The sequence below is a fragment of the Phascolarctos cinereus genome, unplaced genomic scaffold (genome assembly GCF_003287225.1).
Source record: "Phascolarctos cinereus isolate Bilbo 61053 unplaced genomic scaffold, phaCin_HiC Scaffold_1;HRSCAF=81, whole genome shotgun sequence".
Classification (NCBI taxonomy): Eukaryota; Metazoa; Chordata; class Mammalia; order Diprotodontia; family Phascolarctidae; genus Phascolarctos; species Phascolarctos cinereus.
This window is the reverse complement of record NW_027555514.1, coordinates 194,312,892-194,328,140: the sequence shown is the minus strand read 5'-3', so window position 1 is coordinate 194,328,140 and position 15,249 is coordinate 194,312,892. Positions and strand designations below refer to the sequence as shown.

The 15,249-nt window shown below is 39.4% G+C and overlaps 1 protein-coding gene across 3 annotated transcripts in view; it reads right to left on the bottom strand.

Annotated features, from left to right (window-relative positions):
- CCDC77 (coiled-coil domain containing 77) overlaps positions 1-8,523 on the bottom strand; it is a 45,304-nt gene extending 36,781 nt beyond the window's left edge. Inside the window, exons 1-6 of one of the 3 annotated variants that reach the window (XM_021001555.2) lie at positions 8,366-8,522; positions 7,131-7,289; positions 6,964-7,021; positions 3,346-3,571; positions 2,600-2,742; positions 993-1,086 (exon numbers count right to left, since the gene is read on the bottom strand). In XM_021001555.2, coding sequence (XP_020857214.1) covers positions 993-1,086; positions 2,600-2,742; positions 3,346-3,571; positions 6,964-7,004 — 504 coding nt within the window. In that variant the 5' untranslated portion in view covers positions 7,005-7,021; positions 7,131-7,289; positions 8,366-8,522. Of the gene's footprint in view, positions 1-992; positions 1,087-2,599; positions 2,743-3,345; positions 3,572-6,963; positions 7,022-7,130; positions 7,290-8,365 lie in introns of all 3 variants that reach the window. The other 2 variants (XM_021001554.2, XM_078156033.1) reach the window with 2 other exon arrangements.
- Between the last annotated feature and the right edge of the window lie 6,726 nt (positions 8,524-15,249).

Here is a 15,249-nt window from a genome sequence, read left to right as displayed (position 1 = left end):
AAGGAACTAAATTAAGCATGAGACTCCATGGCCAAAACAGAGGAATTAAGGCCTCGGGTCTGTACTTCCTTTTATACCAAAGTATGGACCTGATTCACGTTGAACTCTGGCAAGCCATTTGTTCTCCCTGTGGGCCAGTATCTTAATCTTTCTTAATTTTTGAAAGAAGACAGAGCACTTGCTGGTTCCACATGGCATTCAGCTACCACATGGCCAAAATGTCACTAGAGGATGATTTCCTACTCTAATAAACTTAAAAATCCATCCAATACATAAACTAATGTGCCATAAACAAAAATTTACCAGCAGAAATAAAGTCTCCTTTCCAAATTCCCTACCCAAATAACAAAGGAATTTTACTCTTAGCATTGGCCAAGTAGAGAGTCCCAAAGGAAGAAATAATGTCTATAAACATAAAGAAATCTGTAAAAAACTTAAGTTTAAAAAAAAAACTACTCAAGACATTATATCCATGTTTTTGAACATATACATTATTACATTTGGAATGCTCTTTTTCTACACATCAGACTATCCAATTTTCACCCTTCATTCAAGGCCCAATTCAAATGCCATCCCTGCCATGAAATTTTCCCTGATCCCCTTAGTTGAGAGTAATCTTTCCTTCTTATGATCTACCCTGACTCTTATTATACTTTCATATTCTATGTTGTATTTTGTGTGTGTGTGTGTTAATAGCTCCTAGTTTAATGGACTATAAACCCCATTAAGGCAAAGACTATTTTATCCTCTATACTTGACAAAACAATTTCCATAGTGTCTTATACAAAGTAGTTGTTCAATAAATATTTGTCAAATGAATTATTTATGTTAAAACACAGCTATTATAAAAAGAGGATTCTCCATCCAGTTTTACCCATGACAGATTTTGGTCACAATTGCTTTGATTGCTCTAAGTTGTTTCTATAACTTTGAGTTCCATACCTCATTAAAAAAAAAATCTTATGGACCAGGCTGTCCCAATAATCACTTACTTTGTGTAGAGGCTCTTTGTGAAAATAAGTTACTTCACTAGAAGTTCCCACTAAGGTCAAGAGATGTTGAATTTTTTTTCTGTCTTCTAGCTCCCTATAATCACCAGAGAATATTATCAATAATTGTTCCTAGAACATATACCCTTTTCCATTTGGTGGGCATTCTCTCTTGCAGAAAGAAACAAAGCTAGCCCGCTTCTACACGACTGTGAAAAATAATAACTACTCACATTTACATTTTGCATTAAAATTTACAAAGAAATTTCTTCACAATTAACTAATGAAGAAGCTTGTACAAGAATTATTATCTTCATCTTTATAATTAGAAAACTGAGGCTCAGAAAAGTTGACCTGCCCAGCCACATTGCTAGTAAGCATTAGAGTCTCCTGATTCCAAATTTAACGATCTACTATAAACAGTACTACTATATTCCTGTATTTCTTTTTTTTTGTGGGGTGGTGGTAGTGGTACAGGCAAGTGGAATTAAGTGACTTGACCAGGGTCACACAGTTAGTGTCTGAGGCCAGATTTGAACTCAGGTACTCCTGACTCCAAGGCTGGGGCTCTATCCACTGAGCCACCTAGCTGCCCCAACTCCTATATTTCAAAGAATTTTTTAAAAAAAGAAATAGAGTCTCTTTCAGCAAAATGAACATTTTTATGAAAATGGAAATAGGTCAGAGCTCTATGGTCATATAAGTACTCTTTTCTTATATCACTTTTGTTCCTCACGTAAAGATACCTCTGGCAGTTTTTGTAGGCTTTATCTAATGACTATTAGGTTCCTCATTTCTGTGACACTATGAACTGTGAAAATGCCTAGATGAAAGATTTCTAATCTATTTGCTAAGTTGCTGTACTGATCCACAATGTTCTTAAAAACAACTTACGGTGTACTACAACTAAAAAGGACTCTTTAATTAAAATAAAAAGTAATATATATATTTTAGCGATTAAAGGAATAACAATCAGGCAGTTTCCCATTCATTTTCATATTATATTCATCAGGCCACTAACAAGGCTTAACCTCTAATCTCATAAAAGTTCAGATAACAGAGCATGGGGTTACCAGGGAAAAACTTAGAAATGTTTTCTTAGCTGTCACTGGAAAGGAAAAGGGATTGGTACACAGATTTTTTTTTTTCCCTTTTAAATCAGTAAAAGCAAAACAGACTAGAAAGAATGAAAAAAAAATTTGTTGGGGCAGCTAGGTGGCGCAGTGGATAGAGCACCAGTCCTGAAGTCAGGAGGACCCAAGTTCAAATCCAGCCTCAGAGTAAACACTTGACACTTACTAGCTGTGTGACCCTGGGCAAGTCACTTAACCCTAATTGCCCCCCCCAAAAAAATTTGTTTTTATCCAGTGCATATTTGAAATCTCCCCCACTGTCAGCTCCCAGCAGAATAAAAAGTACATTAGATTAAGAAACAGAGATTCTGGGTTCCAATCCCTACTTGTGTAACCTTGGGCAATTCATTTAAACTTTCTGGACCTTAGTCCTCAGTTTTCTCATCTATAAAAAGAGGGGGTTGAACTAGATGATTTCTGGGTTCTCTTCTTATTTTGAATTCTAGGGTATCATGAGCCCTTTTTTCTGCTCAGTACTTGATTTTTAAGCGGTCATTTTCCGAATAGAGGCGCAACACATGCTCGCGCTCCTGGAAGAGGTAAATCTGCATGTCACTTAGGGCTTTCTGTAACTCAGCAATCTCTTCCTCCCTCTGCTGGATTTCCAATTCCAGTTTGTGCTAAAAAATTAAACAAAAAAAAAAGCGCAGGTGAAATGATCCAGAGCCTCAGAGAGGGTATTTCCTAAATATAATCTTATCCAGTTCATATAGTAACATTCAGTACAATTCCAGAGTATAAAAAGCTGCATATTATTTAAGTGTTGTGGGAATGATTTATGAGACTACAGTAAGTCAATTAGCTACCATGTTACAGAGTACTGAAAGTCAGTTTCTGAAAGAGTGTTTTGAGATGTAGCTGTTATCAATATAGAACATTCTAATAGGAATATGGACTTGAGTTATTTGTACCAGCTGGTACAAAATATGTGAGGGAACATTTAAATTAAATTTGCTCCATGCAAGGGTTATATGAACAATGTATTAAACATAGGAATCTTACATAAAACCTTTTAGCACCATCTTCTCTTGGAGGGATATGGCCTACAAGGAATACATATCCCAGGATTTGGTATGACTAAGATGTTTTAATACAACATTCTTTATAGCTACCCACTCTGGACACAAGTTGATACTTCCTACAGGCATCCACATTCTAATTATAATTTAAAGAACAAATTTAGTGAGAAAAACTAGAACGAGGACTACATTGCTTTTTCTTACCCAGTCCTTGTATAGGTGGGCATATTTTTCCAGTTTTCTCAATAGTTCTTCATTTTCTTCATCAAACTCAAGTATCTTTTTTTGGTAATATTCCAACAGTTCTTTGGTTGGGCAGATGAAGTTTAGGCGCTCAGTAATGGAGGGCAGTGGAGATGACTCCTCTGAATTTCTAGATCTTGTCCCAGAAGTAGCACAGTGTTTAGAAGGGCTCTGGGAGGTTGGTAACCTAAATGAAATCATCACGGAAGTGAAAATTGAAGCTGGTTAATATTTACAGAATTCTTAGAATGCGGCACACTTAGATTCTAATATTTATTTTGAAAGTTACAGAGATTCGATTACACTACAGTAGGTAGTATGATTAACTAGTCCAAACAAATCTTGTGTTGAATAATATTTAAATTCTGAATCCCGTAAGTCCACGTGAGATATCCCTTTTAATCAGTCATTTTTTAAAACACATTTAAAACTTTTCTTTTAAAACAGGTGGGTTTTTTTTTAGATTATTTGTGTTGGCTATGGATCTAAAGTAATATTTTAAGGAGTTGGAAGTAAAATATTGATATCATAAAAAAAGTTATAGAGGACACCCATCAAAGACTCCTTCTTCTTCCCTAATTCACACCTCCAAAGCCCTCTTCATGATCTGCTATTCTTTCCTTCTTTGCTTCAGTCTCTGACGAAGCAGTTCTTTCCCTTGCCAAGGTCAATGCCTCCCCTTGTTCTCTTGACCCCTCTTCTTTTTCCTCCTTGAGCATTTTCTTTATTTTGTTTTCAATCAAGCACAGTGTCTGGCACACAGCAGGCATTAAACAAAATGAAATCCACTGACTCCAGCCCTACTGCCTATACACATGCCCAAGTCTCCTTCAGCAATATATAACTTTTACTTGAAAGCCCTACCCTCAAGCTATTATCCTGTATCTCTGTTTTCTTGCACTTGCTGCTGTTTAGTCTTTTCAGTCATATCAAACTCTTTAAGACTCCATTGGGGGTTTTCTTGGCAAAGATACTGCAGTGGTTTGCCATTTCTTTCTCCAGCTCATTTTGCAGATGAGAAAACTAGGGCCAACAGGGTTAAGTGACTTGCCCAGGGTCACATAGCTAGTAATTATCTAAGACTACTTTTGAACTCAGGTCTTCCTGACTTTATTCACTGTGCCATCTACCTGCCCTTTCCTTGCCTAGCCAAGCCCTTAGAAAAGATCATCTATTGCCTGTCCACTGAGGAATGGCTGAACAAAGTGTGGTATGTGGATGCAATGGAATATTATTGTGCTGTAAGAAACAACCAATATGATCAATGGAAAGACTTACACAAACTGATGGAGAATGAGGTAAGCAGAACCAAGTAAGCAGTACTCAGAATGACTACAACAATGTTAATGGAAAGAACAAAAACCACAAAACAGCTAAAAGTGAGCGTTGCAAAATCACAAAGAACAAGAATGGACCCAAAGAAGAAATAGGAGTAGCTCCTCCTTCCCCAACTCCTTTGCAGAAATGGGAGACCAACAGGTATGGAACACAGCATATTTTTTTCAGATTTTTTCCAAATGTGGATAGTTTTTTCACTTCTCTTTTCTTTAAAACAAATTTTGTTAGAATATTCCTGTGAGAGGGAAGAGGAGGAGGAATAAAAGCAGAAATTTAAGTGCTATTAAAGCAAAAGATACAAAAAAATCTATTTTTTAAAACGTTCATTTACATGCCTCCATTTCCTCACCTCCCACTCTTTTGTCAAACTCTTACATCCTGGCTTCCCACCCTAACACTCAATGGAAACTCTTTCTTCCAAGGTTACCAATGATCTCTTAACTGCCAGGTTAAGCCTTTTCTAATTTCTTATTTAACTTGACCTCTCTGCAGCCTCTTACAGTGTTGACCACCTCCCTTTCCTCTTCCTGCAGTCTCTCTCCTCCCTCAGCTGCCCTTGAAATACAGGGATTTTTTCACTATTGTTTTTGTATTTATTCCCAGGGCCTAGTACAGTGTCTTGCATACAACAGATATGGACACAAAAACTTACTGTAATATTATTGTACCATAAGAAATGAAAATTATAAAGAATTTAAATATGACATGAAATGGTGTAGAACAAAGAAAGCAAAACCAAAAGATCACATATGCTTTCCACAACTACATAACTGATTTCAGCAATAACAGCAAGAAATCCATGTTAAATACACTGAAAAAGTAAAAAAGAATCACAAAAATACAATGACTGTTAGAACACAGTTCAAATTAATAAAAGATCTCAACTAGTGAATAAGTCTCCAAACACGTAAATAATAATTTACAACTCTTTGCAGGGGTTTCATTATTTCTTAAATTTTCTCATGCTCTTATTTATATATTTGAATACCTACGCTGATTAAGGTAACTTAAAATTAATACACTCTCTAAAAAATACTGTTCAGTTAACAAATGCATACCATTAGCACCTGAATTTTTAAGTTCTAAGAAAAAAGATGTCCTAAATGGCAAAGGCCTGGAAAGCATTAAGTTTTCAGCAAATATGAGACTTTAGCCCGAAACCCTGATCTGAACATTAAAAAGTTTCCCCACCTTATGACATGTCAAGACAGTAAGAGTTTGGCAGATTCATTTTAAACCTAGAGCTTGCCAGTTTAGGACCATAATCCCCTATATGTAAAGAAGTAGAAGATCATAACTCAAATGGGGAAAAAGGAAGTGATGGTTTCATTTATATTTTTTGTTGTTATTATCCCCTAAAACACTTAGGAATAGGTAGAAGACAGTAAAATAAATACGTGAGAGGAAGAAACCTTTTAAAGTTATTTAAAATGCGAGAATTATCATTTTACATAAGATTGTGTATTTTCAAAAGATGTTATCACCTCCAAACAGCCCTAATAACAGCTCTGGAAAACAAGTTAGTATTACAAGTATTGCTGACATTTTGCAGATGTAGGAGCTGTGAATGGAGGCTGAAAGAGGAGGTTAGAATCATATATCACTAGTTTACAGCAAAACCAGGATTAAAATTCCCATTTCTGCAATGAAAAGGTGGTGTAGTGTATCAGAAAAAGCTCTGCATCTGTAGTCAGGAAGCCTGGGTTTAAATACTGGCTCTGACACTACTGGAAGACTAGTGATACTTGAAATATTCATCTCAAATGGCTGTTGTGGAGGAAAGTTAATTGTAAAACTTAATCTATATAAATATGAGTTAATAATACAGATATGGTTGACAAAGTTAAATCTATAAACAATTTGTGTCCCAGTATTACCAAGTATTGGGTAATAGCCAGTAGTATCAATACATTAAGTTTATTTTATTGCGAATTCTACATAAACAGGAATTGAAATTAAAGATCCAGAAATTTCAATTTTCTATAGGCAATTCCCACTTGCCCTAACCATACTGTAAAAGTGAGAACTAGGGAAGCCAAAATATGGGGATTAAAAGAGTCATATTAGGAATTACCACAATTCTTTTTTGAGCTCTCTCTCTTTCCCAATACATGAGGTTCCTTCAAATCCATGTTCAAGAAATATACCCCTCTAGCTGCCATAAGAAAGTTGTTATTTTGGACAAAGGTTAGAGTAAATGTGACTTATGTCTTAAACCCTTTAAGAAGGAAGACTTCTTACTTTCTAGAGATAGGGGTAGAAGGTGGGGTATACTGGTACATACTGCTTTCTCCAGCACCTGCCAAAGAAACAAAGTTCAGAATATGTGAGCATAAAAGAAACCATTTCTATTACCCAGTCATCATTAATAATTTCCCCAGCAGCATCACTATATCCAACATACCCACCTGTTTCAAAATTCTACAACCATATAGAATTTTCAAGAAATTCTGATTTACTTCCAAGTTGGCCTCAGAATATGAAGTATTTCAATCAGGAAACTGAATCAAGAGAATTATATTTCTCTCCTTAATACAATCTGGTTAATTAATTTTTTCTTTCTATTTCTAGCAGGAAAGAAATAAAATGGGTATTAATGACAGTTGATTAATGGACTATGTGCTATGGCGAGGGCATTTAAACAATGTGTTTTTTGGCTTATTTTATTTTTTGTCTTCTCTTTTCTAGGAAAAATAAGTAGCCAGGGCTTTGATAGCGGCATCAAAATCTTTCATTATTAATAAAACTCTTCATCTATTTCAGAGCCAGTAAAAGATGTTAACGAAGTTTATGTACAAGAATCTGTTCATTTATGTCACAATGCTTTAGCTTGGATGAAAAGTTTGATCAGCTGGCACATCAGGACTCCACCAACTCTCTGTGACCAATTCCTCCAATAGCACTTTGTGTGGACCTCTTCTTTTCACTTTACCAAATTTCAATATGTGCAATAGTTAGGTGTGTATATATTCTGTCTCCTCCACTAAAAGGTAAGCTCCTGGAGGGCAGGGCCTGAGTTTTAATTCATTTGCCTATACATATTCTATCTCCTCCACTAAAAGGTAAGCTCCTGGAGGGCAGGGCCTGAGTTTTAATTCATTTTTTCATTCTCGGAGACTGGCTCTCAGAGACTGCTCACAACTGATTGCAATGAGCAAGAAATCGTAGGGGCTGTTAATCGAGAACTACTAGAAATCAGGCCCCTGGTCTGCAATGTCCTTTCCTTGTGTTATTTGTCTGATTCGTTCACAAACATCGGGATTCATTGACAATAGTAGAATGGATGGAGAGGCTGTGATCTGCGAGAACTCTTGCAGACACCCAAATGTCCCTTGCCACTCCTGGGTTGTCCCCATAGATCCTTCAAATTGTCCTTTTCGCAGTCTGGTGTGGTGACGGGAGCATCACAATCCCTCGAGATCTGGGGTCTCGGTTCGAATCCTAACTTAATATCTCTGTGACCTGGAACAAGTCGGGTCGTCTCTCTGGACCTCAGCTTCCCCATCTGTAAAATGGGGGAGTTGAAACTGATCCTCCCTAGGGTCCCTGGAGGCTTGGAGGAGGCCAACGATCTTCCCCTGGGTCCACCCCTGTCCTCCCTCCCAGGATTCAGGCCCCAAGACGAGACCTCTTCCCCTCTCACCGGATCTTCCGAACCGAGACCAACAACGTCTCCCTCAGTCTCCGGCTACTGTGGGAGTCTGCGCTCAAAACCACGACTTGTCAGAGTCTGCGGTCCCAACGGAAACACCCAAGTTGAACGAGAGGGAAACATGGCGCCACAGAAACCGACCAATCACCTCGAGGGTTACAAAGCTCTTCGGGTTTCCGACCAATGGAAAAGCGGATTAGGGCGAGGTGAATTTCAGGCAAGCCTTTCCTTCATGCCCCACATGACATTTTACTGTATCAGCTTGTTTCCGCAAAGATCGCTGGGAAATGTAGTTCTCTTCTCTCTTCTCACCCCTACTCTGGGAGAGGAGTTTTTGACTTCTCCAAACCACTTTAGCCTGGGGTACAACGGCCGGTTTGCCAAATGCGTTCATCCCGGTTCTAGCGTGCACCAGTCTAAATGTAACCAAGCTACTTTCTCTCCCCAAGCAGCAATACGGGTATCGTTGTTTTCTCTAGTCAAATTTTTGCAAACATTCTCATTTTTCTCCTAAGCACAATACAACGCATCCATCTATGCCTGCTGATAATGAGAGGTTCTCGTCCGTCTCCTTTCACAAATGAGTCATAAGAGGTCCACCCAACATGCTGGGGGGTTTTCTCCACAAAATTCTCCCTCCCATGCCTCATAATGAGTTAACATACTGCTTTAAAGTTTGCAAGATTCTTCACACATATTATCTCGTTTTTAGTCTGACAACTGCACTGGGAGGTAGGTGCTATTATTATCCCCATTTTACAGTTGGGGAAACTGGAATAGAGGTCTAGTGATTTGCCCCAGGGACACATAGGCAGTAAGTGTTTGAAACTTGATTCACATTCAGGTCTCCCCAACTTACCAATCCAAGGCTACTTAAAGTTTGTATGCTAATAACTAAACCATGCTGCCTTTTCCACAAGTGATGGAAGAAGAGAAGCTCTAGTAAGCACTGGAAAGACTTGTCTGATGTGCTCATCAACAGATGGCTTTTGGGGAACTCTCCTAGCTAAGTACAATGAGACAATGTCACCTGGCAAATTATTCTTGTAATCACCTATTATCAGATACACAACTATCCCATGAATCTGCATCACTGCTACTGCTAGACTAGGGCTGGCCGGTGGATTGGCACTTGGCTGGGCACCATGTGGCTTCTGGCAAATTCCAGGATGGACTGTAGTTCCTAGATTTCTGGTTGCTTTCTCTCCTGACTATTTGAGGCTCACAAAGTCAAAGTGCATCCAGTATTCCTTCACCTTGCATTCATGGGCCACACAAAGGAAAGAGCCCAAGACCCCTAGCCCCATTTCAGAAGCTTATAGTGTGTGTCTCTCTGACCAAACACAGCCAGGGAGTAAAGGCACTGTGCTAAGTGCTTTGCAAAAATGATCTCATTTGGGTAGCTAGGTGGTGCAGTGGATAGAGCTCTGGCCCTCAAGTCAGGAGGACCAGAGTTCAAATCTGGCCTCAGACCAAACACTGAATACTTACTAGCTGTGTGACCCGGGGCAAGTCACTTAACCCCAATCGCCCTAAAAGAGAGAGAGAGAGAGAGAGAGAGAGAGAGAGAGAGAGAGAGAGAGAGAGAGAGAGAGAGTCACTTGCCTAGGACACAGATACTAAGTGTGGTCTTCCTAGTTCTACATGTGGTCTTCCTAGCTACTAGCTGCTACAACTTCTTTAGCTATTCTTTGATCAGAGAATATGTATCTTGTTTCCATTCTCAGCTACTGGGTGTACAGAAGCCAATTCAGAATATTCTTCTCTTCTCTTCTTTCCTTATGCTTCCATGGCCCCCTTATTTTTATTCAACATCCCATAATGGCACCAGAGGGTACTATGTGCCCTGCCCCCATCATTCCAGTGTCCCCCAGGGGGCAATATCACCCACTTTGGGATCCTCTGATTCTAGACTTTAAAAACTGATGGGAAAACGTTAATGATGCAGATTAAACTTAGAGTGTATTATGAGGACATTCTTCCCATCCCTCCCAAAACTGATTGTTAAACATTTACCAACACACCAATGTGCCTATATAACTGCGCTATTGGGTCATTCCTTGGTACCTTTGCAGATATTCCCTGTTTGGCTCCAGTTCACAACCTAGAAACTTTGTGGAGCCTATTTCCAATTATATACATGTGACCGAGGGTGCCTTTATACTGTATGATGATGACGAGACTTCCTAATTGACTGCTGAACTAGATACTTTAAGGACTTTCAATGCAATATGACAAACTTCCCTCATTAGCCTCTCACCCAGAGTTTAGTGGATCTAAACTAAGTCTTTCTTTTGACTTTAAACCTTGGGGACTGCTTTGAGTTGCTTCATGAGAGCCTGGTGGAGAAGGGTCAGCTGAACCTATTTCTTAACCCAGCCTCCAAGTGGGAGACTACTAGGGCAGAACCTTGCATATAAATGTAATCACCAGATCTCTCTTCTGTCCCGCTCTTCACCAACTCTGCCCTGCCCCTCCTGTTGGTATAGGGCATTGGGTAACCAAGCTCTACCAATGAGGTCCTTTGAACCAAGGGTTACACAGATAAATATAATAATACAAATGCGATGGGGTCAAAGGAAACAATCATATGAAGCACTCTAGGAAAGTTAGAAGGAGGGGAAAATGTTATTTAGCAAGGGCGGGACATAGGGGAGGAAGTCAGAAAAGGCTTTGGCAATTAATCTATCAACAAGTATTTATGAAGCCCTACTATGTTCCAGAATATATGTCAGGCTCTGGAGATACAAATTCAGTGGATGAAACAATCTCTACTTGCAATTCTAAATTCCAGTTTGGGAGAGAGAAATGACAACAAGGACATTTATCATATATACAGAATGAATATAAGGAGAATAAATACAAATAAGTAGAAAGTAGATAATTATATGATAACTTAAAAGAGATGAAACAAGCAGTGGAGGGGATTAGGAAAGGCTTCATGTAGAAGAAGGTGGTGCTTAAGCTGAATCTTGAAGGAAGAAAGGAATTCTATGAAGTGGAAGTGAAGAGGGAGTGTATTCCAGGCACGAGGGACAGCATGGGGAAGGCCAGTCTGGCTAGAATCATATAGTGTTAGAGATGGAGTAATGTCTTGTGCACGGCCAACCTCTCTACAGGGAGCTTTGGTCTCATCCCCACCTGTCTTCTCCTGCAGATTGCCAGGACAAGCCACGTAAAGTCAACAAGCATTTATTACACACCTGATATGTGATAAGTACTAGGGATACAAAGAAAATAAAAAACAGTCCCTGCCCTCAAGGAGCTTACAGTCCAACAGGGAGACAATATACAAACTGCTATGTACAAACAAGATACAGGCAGTATAAATTGGAAATAAGCAAAGAAAGAAGGCAGTAGAATTAAAGGGCAGCAACAAAGGCTTCTAGCAAATTTTTTAAGATTATTTTAGTTGAGACTTGAAGAAAGCCAGGGAATCCAGGAAGTAGAAATGAAAAGACAGAGAATTCCAATTCCAGCGTGTTATCCTTAAAAAAAAAAATCCTCAGCAGGCCCAACCTGAAAGGTTTTATCCTATTTCCATCCTTCCTTTCTCATCCAAACGTCTTGGAAAAGCTTTCCGCTGTCATTGACCCATCTTCTTCTCTCATTCTCTTCTAAAACCTCTGTAATCTAGCTTCCAACCTCATTGGTCAAATGAAACTACTCTCTCCAAAATTACTAATGACCTTATAACTGCTAAATTTGATGGGTTTTTCTCAGTTATTCTTCTTCTTGATCTCTCTTACATCATTTGATGCTGTTGACCACCCTCTCCTCCTTGAAATTCCTTCCACTCTGGGTTTTCCTGACATTGCTCTCACTTGGTTCTCTTTCTACCAGTTTGACAACTACTCAATGTCCTTTACTGAATCATTATTCACATGATATACCCTGAGTATGGATAAACCCCAAGATCTTATCCTGGGACTTCTCATTTTTCTCTAAACTCTCTTTGTAATCTCAGCTCCCATGGGTTTAACTATCATCTCTATGCAGATAACTATCATTGACTGATTATCTCATCCCCCACAAAGTTATTCCAATCCTTTTCTCATCTCCTTAAGCCCCCCCCCCCACAAATTCTTCTACCTTATGTGTCTCAGCAAAAGACCTTCTTTCTTTTTTTAGGCAATTGGAGTTAAGTGACTTACCCATGGTCACACAGCTAGTAAGTGTTAAGTGTTTGGTCTGAGGTCACATTTGAACCCAGGTCCTCCTGACTTCAGGGCCAGTGCTCTATCCACTGCGCAACCTAGCTGCCCCCTTGTTTCTTATTTTACTGAAAAAAATGAGGCCATTCAATTTGAGCTACCTCTTCTTTCATTCTCTTCATCTCAAGACCCCTTGACATCATTTCCCATTCTCCCTTTCCCCCGTTTCTGATAAAAAAGAGATCCTTTTCTTTGCTCAATCCAACATTTCTACACATGCACATGATCCCATCCCCTCTTGTCTTCTCTAGAAGAATGCATCCTCGATCATCCCCTCCCTTTCTCAACCTCTTCAATTCCCCCCTATCAATTGGACCTTTCCCTACATCTTCAAACATGCCCAAATCTCCCCCATCTTAAAAACAAAACAAGCCTTTCCTAAAGATCCTATCATCCCTTGTGTCCCTCTTCCCTTTATCAGACTAACTCCTTGAAAAAGATTATCTAACTTGCTGCCTCTACTTCCTCTCCTCACAATCATCTGTTAACCTTTTGCAATGTGGTTTTAGACTTTATCACTCAACTGAAATTGCTCTATCTAAAGTTACTAATAATCTCTTAATTGCCAGATCTGATGGTCTTTTCTCAATAGTCATCCTTCTTGACCTCTCTGTCACCTTTGGCACTATTGATCATGCTCTTCTTCTTAATATACACTTCTCTCTAGATTTCTATGACATTTCTGTCTCCTAGCTCTTCTCCTACCTATCAATTCACTCCTTTTTAGTCTCCTTTGCAGGCTCATCATCCCATCATGCTTATCAACTATGGGTGTTGTCCAAGGTTCTGTCCTGGGCCTTCTTCCCTTCTCCCTTTAAAAATCCTTTTGGTAATCTCATAAGAGCTCATAGGTATAACTATCATCTCTATGTAAACAACTCCAAGGTCTATCTATCTAGCCAGCCCCTTTCTCTCACATGAAAAATCACCAGTTTCATTAAGCTCAAATCTGACCATGTGATTCCTGTATTCAGCCAGTTCCAGTTACTCCCTATTGCTTCTATGTGTATGGGACATTCAGGGAGAACTAGCACCTCTGGTGTGAGGGCTTGCCATGCTCTTTTCAGGGCTACTCATCCACCTTTGGTGTCCACCGTTCACTCAACTCTCTACTGTGGTTCCAAGAAACTATAGGAATTCACAGCAGTCACATCCCCAGTAAAACCTATTTGGCAGAAAGGCTAAAGCAGGTTGAGGGTAACCAACAGGTTACAAACCCACTAGTGAGTTAGGAAGATGTCTACCACAAGCATGTGAAGACTTCCCCCAGAAGAATGGGCAAATGAGAACATTTTTCCCCCCAGTGGCCATGAAAGCTGCTGAAGAAGGCACTGTGGAGCTCTTAGAGCTTGGTCAGACATCAAAGATGTAAAGGTTACCCACTGCAACCCAGGCCATCACCAGTCAACTCAACCTTTGTCTTGCCACTGGACTTCAATGATTATGAAAAGACAGAGAGAGGCTGACGGCTTTGTGCAACTCTGCCTCACTTAAATCCAATTCATGAGCAAACCAAAACATCACCCTGTAATATCATTGGTCCATTTTGAAAATGAAGGACAAATTATTGCCACTAGGATAAAATATAAATACCCCTAGTTAGCAGTAAAGCCCTACACTTCCTGACCCCAATTTATATTTCCAGCCTCAATGGACATTGCAGTCCCTTCTGCATTCTGAGATCCCACTAAATTAAATTGTCCTTTTTTTTTTTTGCTCCTCACACATGACATTCCATCTCCCATCTCTGGGCCTTTGTACTGGCCATTCTCCGTGCCTGGAAGGTACTCCCTCTTCACCTTTACTTCATGGAATACCTTTTTTCTTTCAAGACTCAGCTCAAACACCACCTTCTTCATGAAAGCCTTTCCTAATGCCCCCATTGCTTGTTCCCTCCCTCTCAAAGTACTTTGTAGCTATTTTGCATTTATTCTATATGTAGCTATATATGTCCTTGTTGCCCTCACTGCATCAGAATTAAAATTCCTTGGAAGCAGGCATTATTTCATTCATTGTTTTTATATCTCCAGCACCTGACACAGTACATGGCACATTGTTGTTGCTGTGGTTCAGTCATGTCCAACTTTTCATGACCCCATTTGGGATTTTCTTGACAGAGATACTAGAGTGGTGGAGGAAACTGAGGCAAACAGGGTTAAGAGACTTACCCAGGATCACACAGTTAGTAAGTGGCTGAGACCAGATTTGAACTCAGGTCTTCCTGACTCCAGGCCCAGCACACTATTCATTGTGCCATCTAGTTGCCTATATGACACACAGCAAATACTTAATAAATACCTGTTGATCAATTGATTAATTGATAGTCTCACTTGAGCTCCATTCCCTCATAAACTGCTAGTTATGGCACATTTTCAATGTGTTGCTCAATAAGTATTTCAAGTTTAAAATATCTACAACAGACCTCATTGTCTTTCCCCAAACTTCCCTTTCTCTGTTCAGGGCACTACCATCATTGCGTTCATCTATCTTCACAATTTAGATGCCATCTTTGTCTCCTTGGTTTCACTGACTCTATATTTCCTTTTGTCTCTACACACACAGCCACCATCTTAGTTAAGACCCTCATCACACCCTCCAGGATAATCATAATAGCCTTCAAATTGGTCTTCCTAACTCAAGTTGCTCCTTTCCAATCCATTT